The sequence below is a fragment of the Podarcis cretensis genome, assembly GCF_951804945.1.
Source record: "Podarcis cretensis genome assembly, chromosome: 1".
NCBI classification, from domain to species: Eukaryota; Metazoa; Chordata; class Lepidosauria; order Squamata; family Lacertidae; genus Podarcis; species Podarcis cretensis.
Genome location: NC_137170.1, coordinates 115,917,737 through 115,931,540, shown reverse-complemented (window position 1 = coordinate 115,931,540; position 13,804 = coordinate 115,917,737). Strand labels below are relative to the sequence as shown.

General features: G+C 46.5%; 1 protein-coding gene across 2 annotated transcripts; it reads right to left on the bottom strand.

Moving 5' to 3' along the window:
- Window positions 1-7,834: 7,834 nt before the first annotated feature.
- Window positions 7,835-12,429, bottom strand: NEUROD1 (neuronal differentiation 1). 2 transcript variants are annotated; one of them, XM_079971632.1, is made up of 2 exons: window positions 12,273-12,429; window positions 7,835-10,254 (listed from the first exon to the last, which is right to left on the bottom strand). In XM_079971632.1, exon 2 carries the CDS (start codon window positions 10,241-10,243, stop codon window positions 9,146-9,148), a length of 1,098 nt encoding a protein of 365 aa, XP_079827758.1. In that variant the 5' UTR covers window positions 10,244-10,254; window positions 12,273-12,429; the 3' UTR covers window positions 7,835-9,145. The 2 variants fall into 2 exon arrangements, with proteins under 2 accessions (XP_079827758.1, XP_079827759.1); XM_079971633.1 differs by lacking the exon at window positions 12,273-12,429 and adding an exon at window positions 11,436-11,593.
- Between the last annotated feature and the right edge of the window lie 1,375 nt (window positions 12,430-13,804).

Here is a 13,804-nt window from a genome sequence, read left to right as displayed (position 1 = left end):
CATACCATTTGAATGGCAATGCCCATTAACTGGGGGTGGGGGGTGGGGTGGGGATTCCACCTTGTAGGATGGTGTTCCCAGAATGATGTTACAGGCTACATACCACAGGTATTCATTTATGCTTTCCATCTTAAATATCACTCAGTCTGTGACGCAAAGTGCCCAGAATCTGAAAATTAAATGCAGCAATTCAATGCCTTGCACACCCTGCCAACAATTTAATAGTATAAGTGAATGCATTAAGAGTGATGTCAGGCTTAATTTGGATTACCTTACTTGTGACAGCTTGTTAAGTACATATTTCAATGTATGTATGTATTTTTAATTAGGGAAAAACACATATGCGTTTAAACAACAGCTCGGTTGCAAACCAAATTTCCAACTCACCACTCTAATATGTATGTATTAATATATTTTATGTTGTGGGAGAACCAGTCATAGTAGCGGCCTTCCAACTAAGTGACCTATTTAGGCTATTCTTTGTTTGGGGCGTGGTAAATTCCAGTCACTTGGGGCCCAATCTAGTTTGGTAGAATATAAAGAGCTGCGCCTTTCTTTTTCTTTCTTTTTTAAGTGCTTTTGTAGAACTAAGCAACAAAAATATGTCCTTCTTTTGCAATAAAGTGTCTGCTACTGATAATAATAATAAATTTTATTTATATCCCGCCCTCCCCAGCCGAAGCCGGGCTCAGGTACAGTGCTAGGATTATGTTCAGGGTCAGAGAACTTGTAGCCCTCCAAACACTGTTGAACGTCCACTCCCATATCAGGACCCTTCAGCATGGTCAATTGTTAGGGATTGTGGGAATTAGAATAACAGAATTGTATAGAGCTGGAAGGGACCCAAAGAGTCATCTAGACTTCCAACAACTGGCAGGACACAGTTAACCACCCACCCACTACCCCACTCTTGATAGTTGATGATTATTAAGTAATAACTTTTGTTAAACAAGTTTCTAAGGACTGGAGCAGATTTTATTCTGTTTGTTTGTTTAAGCCACCTCTCAAGAGCTGATATTTTCCCCCCACACACCTGTGTACAATGAGGTTAACTTGAGTGGACAGGAGTTTGAGATGAAAGGTGCTTTAGAGTGGGCTACCTTGCATCACTCCCCAAAAACACTTTAGGAAAATGGAAGAGGCTTGTGGCAGCTGTGGTGAGGAAATGCCTTCTACACAAACTTGAGACAAAACAACAGTAGCGACTCTATAAGGCTGGATTTGTAAATTAAGAGATTTACTCCCAGCCACCGCTTTCCACAATTGACAAATCAATTTACTGGCGTTCTTCTTCCTTGTATTGCTGGTATCAGAGCTGTGCACCACTGCCAACTTCTATCAGTGTCATTAATAGTAATACCTGGAAACACAATTCTTATCAGCTTGCCTTTGCTAACTAATAAAAAATATATATTCCAGTACAAAATTCTTCATGAGAAAAATTACCGGCTTGGATTTTCAAAAAATGCCCAGGTAATATGTAAAGTTAATCATCTGCCCACCCAAATATTTCACCACCATCCAATTGAGCTTGTTTGTTCTTTTGATTATTATTTATTTTGAAGTACTACAGCATCAAACATTTGTCATACCATGGTCAATTGCATTGGCTGGAGGAGGTGAAAATGATTATTAGCTGTGAAGAGGGGGAAATAATTGAAAAGCTTTCTTGTGGCTTGCAAATGCCTTCCAAATATTCATTAAACATTTAAGCGACTAAATTTGCAGAATATGTTCCTGACATTGGCACTGGTTCTGCAGTTTTCTCTCATTAGATGGAAGTACTGTGTGTTATGTGGAGTGCATTCATGCATAAACAATATCATTTTCATAAATTAAAACCTCCCCTGCAGAAGGAACATCTGTGCCTGCCTTTGAATAAAAGATGGTGGCATCTGAGTTGCCCCTTGACTGACTGGAAGAATCCTTCTATTTGGAATGGAAGCACTTAACCAAAAGGAACAAAACACGGACCAGATTTCTCTCTCTCTTTTTTAGACCTTGTGACACCACTTTTCCACCTTCAGAACTAACTCTCCAGAACAAGTGAACAACGTGAACAAATCTTTATATGTGCTGCAACTGAAAAAAATAAAATACTGGAAGACAATCATTTTGCAATTGTCTTGGTCTAACTGACTGGCATTTATGTTGGGATTTTTTTGTATTTTTTTGTCTTATAAACATAAGGGTCATGTTTGCCTACAGTAGCCAAATCTCACTCATTTGATTTGGAATAATTTTCATGGTGCTTTTTTGTGTTGGTACTCACCAACACAGACTGCCACCACCTCTTCTTTGCTGCATTTTTGGCTGACATGCACAGCACTTTTATCAAGATACGATAACGTCACCTCATTTTTTACCAGAAAAACCCTCTAAACCCCACAGAATTTTCATACAATCATGATGAAGTCCCGCAGCTCTTATATACAATGCTTGTAACTACTTTCTTCTTGTTGGCCTGATTAGATCACTTATTGTTCAGCCTGTGTGCAAGAACCCTGAAAGATAAGAAAAATGAAAATGTAAAACCACATGTGTCACTCTTTTAAAAATAATAAAATAACATAATTGGGCATAGTAAACTGAGATCATGACCTTGTCTCAAGAAGGAAAGCTATGCAGTAAACACAGCTTAGTATGGGGAATATGGCAGCTGAATATTTAGAGGGTGGTGCCAAAACATTATTCTCCAGGCAACTTGTTCTAATCCATTACTTCTCCATAAAGGATGCATGCCCTGCATCCTGGAATAAGCAAATTGCTTTCTTACCGCCTCAGAGCCAAGATGAGTCTCTGGCATGCAACAGCAGAGAAAACACTCCAAGCTCAGATGCTGTGAGAGGAACCATTAAGTTGCCATTCTAGGATTTTGCTCCATCAAAGAGAAGCCAGGTTGTCAAATACATGCTTGTGCGTGTCAATCAGTAGATTAAAGGTAAAGGTAAAGGTACCCCTGCCCGTACGGGCCAGTCTTGACAGACTCTGGGGTTGTGCGCCCATCTCACTTAAGAGGCCAGGGGCCAGCGCTGTCCGGAGACACTTCCGGGTCACGTGGCCAGCGTGACATCGCTGCTCTGGCGAGCCAGAGCCGCACACGGAAACGCCGTTTACCTTCCCGCTGGTAAGCGGTCCCTATTTATCTACTTGCACCCGGAGGTGCTTTCGAACTGCTAGGTTGGCAGGCGCTGGGACCGAGCAGCGGGAGCGCACCCCGCCGCAGGGATTCAAACCGCCGACCTTTTGATCGGCAAGCCCTAGGCGCTGAGGCTTTAACCCACAGCGCTACCTGCGTCCCTAATCAGTAGATTACCAGTGACCAATTGTACTCAGGGTTTGTTTTCATTTTAAAAAGAAGAAACAAATTTCAGCATCATCCATTTGGAATATTGAGAAGAATGGAGTTTTGAAAAATGACAGTTGTGGCTGAGGATGTTCAGAGATACACGGTTTCATTACCTCAATGATGAGGCTTAAAGTTCTGGAAGGTTTTGTTGATATGTGAACATTCTAACAGTTCCAGAGCATGTTCTGAAGGTACATGACGCAACCACTTTGCTAGGCTAAACAGGTCTGCATTTGTTCAGTCCCAAAATGGGAGACTATCTAGGATTTTTATGCATGCTTTCTTGAGTTCCGTGGATGAAAGTTAGGGTGTAAATGTAAATAATATTTGCAATCATACACCCACAGTCTTGCCTCAAGGCAATTGCCTTCTGCCCGTCTGCTCTTCAAGACAACAAACCAGAGCTGGGCAAAAAGTAGACTGGGATCTATGGATAGATCTGTAAGTGGTCAGCAAGGATTCTGACTCCCAATTGTTTAACAACAGGAGCACCAAATGTTCCCCTTTCTAAATTAAGGCAGCTGAGGTTAAGAAATCTGGAAGCAGTAGGAAGCTATCACTGTGTTAATTCAACTGCCAGGCAACCCAGGGAGGAAACAAGAGACAGTATGAAGACTGCATACACCCTTTCCTGAATGCAGATCTCCTTTCATAGTAACTAGGCACAAAGGAGAGGCAGCTAAGAACTGCTTCTCTGTTTCCAGAACTACTAGAAAGGGTTTCAGCTCAGTAAGTTGCTACCTACAGGGCAGGCAGGAAACAAAAGTAGTCCTGCTACCAGTAAATTATTCTGCCCTTCCTCCACATCAAACAATAAAAGCATATGCATTTGAAAAGGCAAATGTAATATACCCTGCCCACTATCCTCATGGCTGTGCATTAAAAAAAAACTTTAGAAAAGATAACCGCACCAAGAAAAACAGAAATCTGAGAAGGATAAGATGAATTTTACGTTGTATTTTTGCACCCTTCCTTTCTGTTTGCTTGCCCACTGAGTGGTGTTGTGTTCATGTCTGTCTTGTAGGCTTCCCACGGGCATCTAGTTGATCAGTGGGAGAACAGGATGCTAGGCTAGAGGGGTCATTGGCTGTGATCCAGCCGGGATCTTCTTGTGCTCTTATGATCACTGTAAAGCAGCAGCTCCTCCTCTGGCTTTGTGGTTTTCACCAGGCATTTCTCACACACTTTCATTAGGCGTGGGGAGGACTGGCCTTGACCTTGACTAGCAGTTAGAGAAGGAACAAACTCCAGGGAACTTTCTGGGTCCCCCCTCAAAAAAAAAAAATACCACAAAAGTCCTGACACTTCCTCCGTCCCTGCGCATCATCTGGAGAACAAAGGACTACTGGGTTGAATATTTTTACCTAGCACACCACCTACAATTAATTCCCACCTTTATTTATATAAAACCTGCCTTTCCCCCTCTTTTTTCCTGCTTTCCACCTACCAAGCAAGCTGTGTGCTTCTCCTAAGGACAGACATGTAACAGATGCCTTTTTGTATTTTTAGAGGTGCGAAACTAGCCATTGTAAGTTTCTCCTTCCCAGGATGCATTGGTGCAACCTGAAACCTGCAGAGCATCTTACAGAACCTCATTTGCATGTCTGCTCCTTCCACCTGCATTCCATCTTCAGCCTCTTTCCCAAAACAGACTCTTGACTTCACCACCAAACATTTCCCCCCTCCCTTCTCATTGCTTTGTTTGCCACCAGACCTGATTAAGAGTTCTGGAGAAAATGAAATCAAAATGTTGTTGCACACTCATTTGTGACAGCTTGGTCATTTTAGTTGGTCCATTAAAGTATTACCCTCATGTGGATGTTGAGATTCATCTTATGGGCTCACATGGTGACCTTAATTTTATTTTTGTGGGGGTTGAACACATGCAGATTTTGTGTGTGTTTTATTTTGCATTGTTGCAAACACAAAAGTATTACTGCCCCCCTCCAAAAAAACAACCCAACCCAAATAAACCACACTTGAAATTAAGTGGTAGATATTTTTTTCTTTGAAAATGGAAAAGAATGCTGAGATTCTCAGGGAAGCATAATAGCTCATTCTGCACTTTCTCTGTGCATGGCATAATGAAATGCAAACAGTCCTGAGGAACATTGTGTCTCAGGGAAAAATTCAACAACATGCTAAGGTGATGTTACATGAGGACAAGCATTTCAGCTTGCCAGGTGGAATGAGTCCTTGCCTCCTCTCCCAGCTCACTGTTCTTGAGGTTCTCCCAACCTTCTCAAGACAATTTTGGGGGCATGTGGGTTGGTGAGAGTGGGGAAGCCCCATTGCAGAAGTAGAAGCTCTTGTACAGAACTTTTGCTGGTAGGGCTCAATAGTTTAATCCCTCCCTCAGTATTTTAGTGCTACGGTGTAGCCATAATGAACCTCATTCACACCAAACAGTAGGGTTACCTGTTCATCATAATAGAACAGGCTTATGGATGCTGATTTAAGCATGCATCCCTGTATATGCAAACTAGTTCCTACTTTTGTCACACACATCCATAACAGTGTTACTCCAGCTCATGATATCTGCTCTTGATTGTTCATGGTGCATTAGGGGGACAACATGAAATAGGTGTGTGAAACCTGCGGCACACCAGATGTTGCTGGACTCCAACTCCTGAGAGTCCCAGTCAGTATGTTCAGTGGTCAGGGATCATTAGAACTGTAGTCCAACAACTTTGGGAGGGGCACAAATTCTCCATCCCTCATGTAAGATACTTGTGCAAGCCTGCCAGCAGTCTGGAAGCCTAGTGATCATGAATTAACAACTGTTAGCAAAGGGCAGCTGGGTTCCAGTAGGACTTATGTGTACCAAACTTTCCCTGCACTGGAGCCTTTAAATGGGCTTGTTAGCAACATAAACTTGAAAAGGGGTCCTGATTCACCAGCAACTTGGCAGCAGCAATTAATGGTAGGAGCAGACTGGATACTGAAAAACCGGGGTTGGCCTAAACACATAAATACCAGCTTCAGGCAGAAACATGATTTGGGAGACCAACCACAATTGAATTCAGATGCTGTTATATATCTAAGGCAGTCACCAAAGGCTAAAAAATAAATCCCTGGAATGCTGGGGTCTCTATGCTACCTCCTGCTTGGGGAAATAGAAACCATCTCCTCTATGCCTTTCCATGAGCAGTTGGTGGGTTCCCATCATCACCATCCTTCCTTGCTGCAGGACCCCAAATCTTAGTTATGGTGCTGTCAGTGCCAGTAGATACTCTAGGTCAGGGATAGCAGCAAGATTCAAATTTCAGATGGTACTGGAGATGTGAGGCAGAATGTCCTGGAAATGTCTGAGGTCTGATCTTGGAAGCATTCAAAATATAATTGCAAAGAGCAAAGTATGTTTGCATTGCTTACTTCTTTAGATGTCATGATGACTGGAAACAGATGTATTCCTGGTAGAAGAGTTACATGTGTGAAACCCAAGCATACGGAAGTGTCCTCCCCACTCTAAAGGAACACATATCCATATTGATCAGATTTGAGTGAGGGCAGGAAGGAGTGGAGGAAACAAGAGCTACCTATGACTCCTGGTAAGATTTGTGTGTAGGATATGGCACTCCTGAATTTTGACCACAGATGGTCTGGACACAAAGTGCCACCCTCCATCCAACCCAAACAATCACTTAGGATACATGACTTGCTTCAGAGAAATCAAACCACCACTTATTTCAGTTTACTTTCAGATGCAGTAACACACCCAAGGCTTAAGAGTCCCAGAACCTGTCTGAGTACCATACATTCAGTGCTCTGCAGAGCTTTCCCCCTCTCCACCGAATAACTATTGCCAGCTCCCCTTCTCCATCTTTGGGGGGCTACAAAGCGCTTACAGGTCAGAGGGCGTGGCTTCCTGTTTGGTCCAGAGCAGCAGCAGAATCTCTACAAATTAATCACTGGGCGCTGTGGAGTTGGCTTTGCTGGCCGATCTTGCCGTCTCTCCCTGTGGGATTTCAGCACCGCAGAGCAGGACAGCTACGTAGGGCCTTGGCCCGGTGAGCGGTTGCTACTGTGAGCGCATGAATGCGAGCTCGCCTTGACTTCCAGATCAGATTTCCGAGAGAACCTTGCTCGCTAGCTATGGGTTTCTGCCACCTCCCACCCATAGTCAGGTTGCTATTGGACTGCACCTTGGTTTGTTTGTTTTTTTCTTAAACTTCCGTTTATTGTACAAATTAGTAAAGGTTGCACCTTTTTTTAAGGAACTATTACAATAATCCCATAGGAATTGCTCACACTAAGAAGGGGGAAGGGAGAGGGGAATCATATTTAAGGAGAAATGCAACATTTGACGGACGTCTCCTTACTATCTCGTTCCAAAGGTGTGCTTACTAAATTCCCAAATGTGCATTACATAGTCATATACAGGATTACGAACAAAATTACAGTACAGATTGAGTTCGGTTGAACCAGCGTTACATTTCAGACAGCACTTATTGCGGATTGCATTGTACATGCATAATAACTATATTGTTCTAATTACGAAGTCAAATGGTTCGAATGGGTTTGAAACTACTGACTACAATCCACCAGCATATTATATAACAACCCCAACCATAGCGAACCTGATTGGCTTTTCGACTCCTGGACGGAAATATGACAAACCACCGATTCATGTGACTATGTATATATTTAAAAATATATATATCATGCATTTATCATTGCTTGGAAACATTAAGTGTTTTCAAGTTATCTCTGTTCTCTTCAAAATCACGTGAGGAGAAAGGACGGGGACGCCAAAGATTAAAAAGAAACAGTGCAAATTGAATGTGATAGTCAAGCAGCTTTTGATTCGGGAAAAAAGGGAAGAACTTGGCATTTCCTTATGAAAACAAGAATGACTGGCGAGTGGGAGGGTGTCTCTATCCGCACATAAGGTTTTGCAAACCTTCCGTTGGATTGACATGTTCCAATAGGAAATAAATATTTTCCTACTTCCATTTAAAAATAAATAAATCCAAAAACCCTGTAGGAATCTGGTTCTTACTGGAAGGAAACGAAATTTTTAATCGGAAAGACTTTGCTGGCGCTGTGCATTTGTGTGTGTGAAGAACGTGAAAGGAAAATGAACCGGGCGGGGAGGTGCTAAGGCAACAGAACATCCCCCCCTCCCCACACACCTCTTCTAAGCACTTTTCTGCTGGTTTAAATTACTTAAATTATTTCGTATAAATCAGATATAATTCTACTTTGTTTCCAATACGTATAAAAATCGATGAAGCTGCATGGTTTAAAATAGTTTATCAAAAGTTATTAAAAATTCTGTACAAAACCACAACAAAATAATTCGGCATGGGAAAAGGTAGCAAGTAGGAAAAATGCTGGTTGAAAAATAGACATTTTATATATACTTTTTTCGATTTATTTTTTTTAAACTGGCCCACGTCTAGTTTCAAAAACAAAAAAAAAATTAATAAGAATTGCATAGATCCTAATTATTGCTTGTGATTTTTTTTTTTTGTCCCGATCAGATCAGTGGGGAGACTGGCTGACTTTCTTCTACACTAAATTGATAGTGCAGATTTACATTCGGGACCGTGCGGGGTGGGGAAGCTTAGCGGAGCGAGGTGGGATTTACAGAAGGGAGACCAGGGAAAATGTAGCCTCCCCATATATTTATATAGATGACTCTGGCGTTTGGAAGTTCCCCCCTTTGCCCCTTCCGGGCTTTTTGCACTTGGAGCCCTAGGGTGGGTGTCTGTGTTGTGGGGGTCCCCCTTCCGAAGCAAGGCAGCCCCTCGATGCCCCTTGGCTCCTCTGCCCCGACGCTTCTGGAAGGGCTCAGTCGTGAAAGATGGCATTGAGCTGGGCACTCATGACCCTCTCGTGGTGGGCATGGCTCTCGTAGGGCAGGAGGTTGTCGATGGGGATCTCGCAGCGAGAGGCAGAGCAGGAGAAGAGCGATCCGTGTCCCGGGGTCCCCGCCAGGCCGGCGGCGGCGGGGTAGTGCATGGTGAAGGCATAATTTTTCTCAAACTCTCCGGAAGGTTCGTGTTTGAAAGAGAAGTTCCCGTTGACGCTGAGCGGCGGGCTGAGGGGCCCGTCGAAGGAAGGGCTGGCGCACTCGGCCAGCGCGCTCTCGAAGAAAGGCTCCAGCGCCGCGCCGTAGGAGTGCGGCGCTTTCACGTGGAACAGGTGGGAGCTGTCCATGGTGCCGTAAGGCGGGCTAGGCAGCCCAGGCGACTGGTAGGCGTAAGGGTGCACCGGGAAGGAAGCGCTGGGCGGTTGCATGTGCGGAGGCAGGTCCTGGCTCTGCTCGGGCAGGAAAGTCCTCGGGTTGAGCTGCAGGCAGCCGGCCACTAGGTTGGTGGTAGGCTGGGACAGGCCTTTGCAGAGCGTCTGCACGAAAGAGACCAGGTCGGGGCTCTTGCCCGAGCGCAGGATCTCCGAAAGGGCCCAGATGTAGTTCTTGGCCAGGCGCAGCGTCTCTATCTTGGACAGCTTCTGCGTCTTGGAATAGCAAGGCACCACCTTCCGCAAGTTGTCCAGAGCCGCGTTGAGGCCGTGCATGCGGTTCCGCTCGCGGGCGTTGGCTTTCATGCGCCGCAGCTTGAACCTCTCCAAGCGGGCCTTGGTCATCTTCTTCTTCTTGGGACCGCGCCTCTTGGGCTTCTGATCGTCGTCTTCTTCCTCCTCCTCCTCCTCCTCTTCTTCCTCCTCCTCTTCTTCGAGGTCGTCCTCTTCCTCCTCCTCTTCTTCCTCCTCGCCGTTCCTCAGCGAGTCCACCTCAGCTTCGGCGTGCATAGCTTCCAGGTCGCCCTCTTTCTTCTCCGCCTCGTGCTCCTCGTCCTGGGAGCTGAGGCAGTCGTCCGTCCAGCTGGGGGGACCCTGCGGCTGGGGCTCCCCCATCAGCCCGCTCTCGCTGTACGATTTGGTCATCCTGCAGGATCCTGCGCGCGGAAGAGATCACAAGAGAAAAGGCATTTAGCAGAGAGGACACTCCCAATAACTTCCTCCAAGCCCTTCCTCCGGGGCTACAATCCTAAATGCATTTGCCACGGAGTAAGCGCCACTGAAACCAGCGAGGTTTACTTCTGAGTAGAAATGCACGGGATTTTCTCCTCGTCAGCATTATTTAGGAAGCTCCATAATAGTTATTCCGTTCACACCGATTACAATGTGATAATTGGCTTTGGTGAATTTCACACCCCCCACCCCCCACATTTCTATGCGACTTTCTGCAAATTGGGTTCTTAAAGAAGTTTCCTAGCAATTTGAAACTTACGGCGCAATCCTCACCCCGTCTACTGAAACGTCCTATTCAATTCAACCGAGTTTCCTCCGAGGCGAAAGAGTACTGCAGCTTTAGACTCTCTGACTCCTAAGCCTTCCCCAGTAAACAAACTTCGACTTTTCTCCGCGCGTCTCCGCCACAAAGAGATCGATCGTCTCAAATAGCATTATATAACGTGTTTATATTGGTGTTGGTGGTGGCTCTCTAAGGAGATTATAGATAGAATGAAATTTGACGGAGAGAATCGAAAAGAAGAAAATGTGTCTAAGGGGGGGGGCGGGGGGGGGGAGAGAACATCACGCAGCAGCAGAATCAGCGGGACAAATGGCCAACGATTATTCAGCCCGGGGAGGATTTATCCGTTGAGTTGGGTGCCCCTTTTCATTCTGCCCACATTTCATTCTGCCACTTCATTCTCCCCTACAATAGCCGTGCAGACTTCCCAACTGTTCAGAGTCCAGCCAAAGTCTGCCGCCCAGACAGGGGATCAGGTGCAGCCACAGCCTCTCTAATAAACCACCCCTCCCCTGCCTCCCCCCACCCCCCTTTCTGCCTGAAGATCCCCAACCTTGCGAGAGGAAGCGTTTGCTAATGAAGGGGATAGACCGATCCTGACCGTCTTAGGCAAGCGACTCTACCGAAGCCTCCGGAACTACAAGGCGATCCAATTGCAACAGTTGAGTGAAACCGTTTGCTTCTCCGTCACCAGCGCAGCACCTCTCCCTCAAGCGGCAATGGGGAGCGAAACCTGACCCATCTGTTGCCCACTTTCCCTCTCCCCATATAGGAACTTCCCTCTCCCTTTTAGCAAGCAACCCGCCAGTTCCCAATCCTGACCTGTCAAAGGACAGGCGAGTCCTATCAACTGATTTGACACCCCATTTTTCCTCTCTCTTTCCACCGCCAAAAGAAAGAAAGAAAGAAATCCAGCGGCACCTGTTCTAGACTGCAGCCCACACTCCTTCCAGTCTGTAAGGACAAGGTCTACTGGATTCGATTTGGCTCTGACCCCCCCCCCCCCCCCCAAAAAAAAAACCCAGTGCCATGCGCAACAAGGCATTACTACGGATTCCTCGGATCATTTCTACCGTATTTTTTGTGTCGCTGCGCCTCACACGGCTTGACGCAGTAGCAGAAACGCAGATGGGGGAACTGAAGGATGTCATACAACGCGCGCTTTCTAGAGAGTAGGTCGAGAGCGCTGGATCGGCGGGTCTTTACTTCATGGCTTTTGCCAGGATTTATGTTGGGGGAGGAGCAGGCTTTATGCTGTGGGGGGGGGAGAACCTCAACTACTTAAGTATTTTGTATTGATTTACTTGATTTAGGGGGACAGCTACCCCACCTTGCCCCTCCCTTGGCTATGTCCATGCTTTACTCCCGAGTAAGATCGTACTGGACCCAAGCGTGTGGCGAAAAGAGTTCGCCAACAAGAAAGGTCATTAAAAAAATATTTTTAAAAAATAAAAATGTAGTGAAAAGAGCCAATCCAATGGTTCATCCTTATTTCGTTCAGATAGAGGAAATAATAGCCTTCTGAGGAAATAAAGCTAGTCGTGCGATGGGTTGGGGTGCTTTTTCCCCCTTTTCTTTTTTAGGCATATCCTTCACCCAAGCCACGGATACTGTATAAAGAGGAGATGGGTGCTAAGGAGGAGGGAATCAAATATTTACCTTTCTCTTTTTCTTCTTCAGCGTGTCCTTTGCAGTGATGGTCTCATAACCCTGTTGCTCCTGGGAAGCTTTCCTTACAACGGAGGGATGTGCCACTTTTTATTGGATTTGTGTGTGTTTTTTTCCTTGAGGCTGCATGCAGGAGACTCCGCTTATATATATAGCCGAGGCTCTTCTGCTGGGGGGGGGGGAGGAGGAGGAGGGGGCGGGCAGCGAAGGCACCCCCTGGGGATGGCCAGGCAGCAAGCTCCACCTCCTTCGCTCCTCCCCCCTCCCGCTATACCCCCCCTACCCACCCAGCGACTGCGTCAGCCTTCCCCCGGCACGCGCCATATGGTCACCCACGTCAAGCTTCGCGCGGTCACGTGAGCTGCCCATTCGTATGCCGCCCGGCTCTCCCTGCCATCCCTTTGTGGCCCGAAAGAAAGTGGCCATCTGTCGCCAGCCAGAGACTCGGCGGACCTGTTTGTACCCGCAGGAGAGATTAACCCTTGCGCTGGCGCGCGAGGCTTGGGGATATTGAGAGGGAAAGGGTGTGTGTGTGTGTGGATTGTCCCCTTCTACTTTTGACCGAGGAACTAGGAGTAGCCTCCTTGAAAGAGAAAGAACGAGCGTTTCGGGATCTTTCTTTTGCCAGATCGCGGAGATCCTTTGCGCGCTGGGTTGTGTAAGCATCCAAGGTCTCCACCCAGCACCGAACTCGCAGAACGATTTCACGTATGAGGAAGGCTCATTAGGGTACAACCAGTGCTCGTTTCCTCCTTGCATTGCGCTCAGTTCCCTGTTCAGGTTCCCTAGTTGCCGTCGCTTCTTTCGGTGCGGAGATGGAAACAGAAACGCGTTCTCGGATGCTTTTCCGGCGGAGGTCCGGGAGCAGCTTTGCTCCCCTCCGGAGGGAAAGCGCCGAGCGCCAAGCAGCCTACTCCCAGGTCGTGCAGCTCACAGACGTGGGAAATGGCGAAAGCTGCCCTGGTCTGTTACAGCAGCAACCATCCGCTTCCCGCCCAGCAATGACCCAAGAATCTGATCTGGAGGCAAAAGCTTTTCTGCTAGGCGACAGCCCACTCCCACAGAGTCTCAAGAGATCTCCAGCCTAGGGGGAAAGCGATTATAGGTGGTTTTTATATATAAACTCTTTATAAAAGTGGTGGTGATGTGTGGGTTCATTCGCGCACCTTTGTTGGCCGAGGGTAGCAGAAGTGGTTAGGAAACGGTCGGATCCACCAGTCTCCAAATATTCAGTCGTGGTCTGCAGATAATCGCACACAGGGGCGAACGAGTTATAAGATCCTTCCTGCCTTCTACTGAATCATTGGTTCGTCTAACTCAAGATTCCCTGCACGGCTCTCTCAGGTCGGGAGCCTTTCCTGGAGATGCTGAACCTGAGGAATGAACCTGAGCAGACGATCAACTACCACTGAGCAACAGCGAAGCAGAGAATAAAGAAGGAACTTCTGTTTACTTTCCCCCTACCCTTCGGCTCCGAGCTTCCTGCAAAGAGGCCAGGGCTGTTCGCATCAGGTTCCCAGCTG

What these genes read in the sequence shown, in the direction of transcription:
- NEUROD1 (XM_079971632.1), bottom strand. Translation starts at nt 10,243, where the DNA reads ATGACCAAATCGTACAGCGAGAGCGGGCTGATGGGGGAGCCCCAGCCG.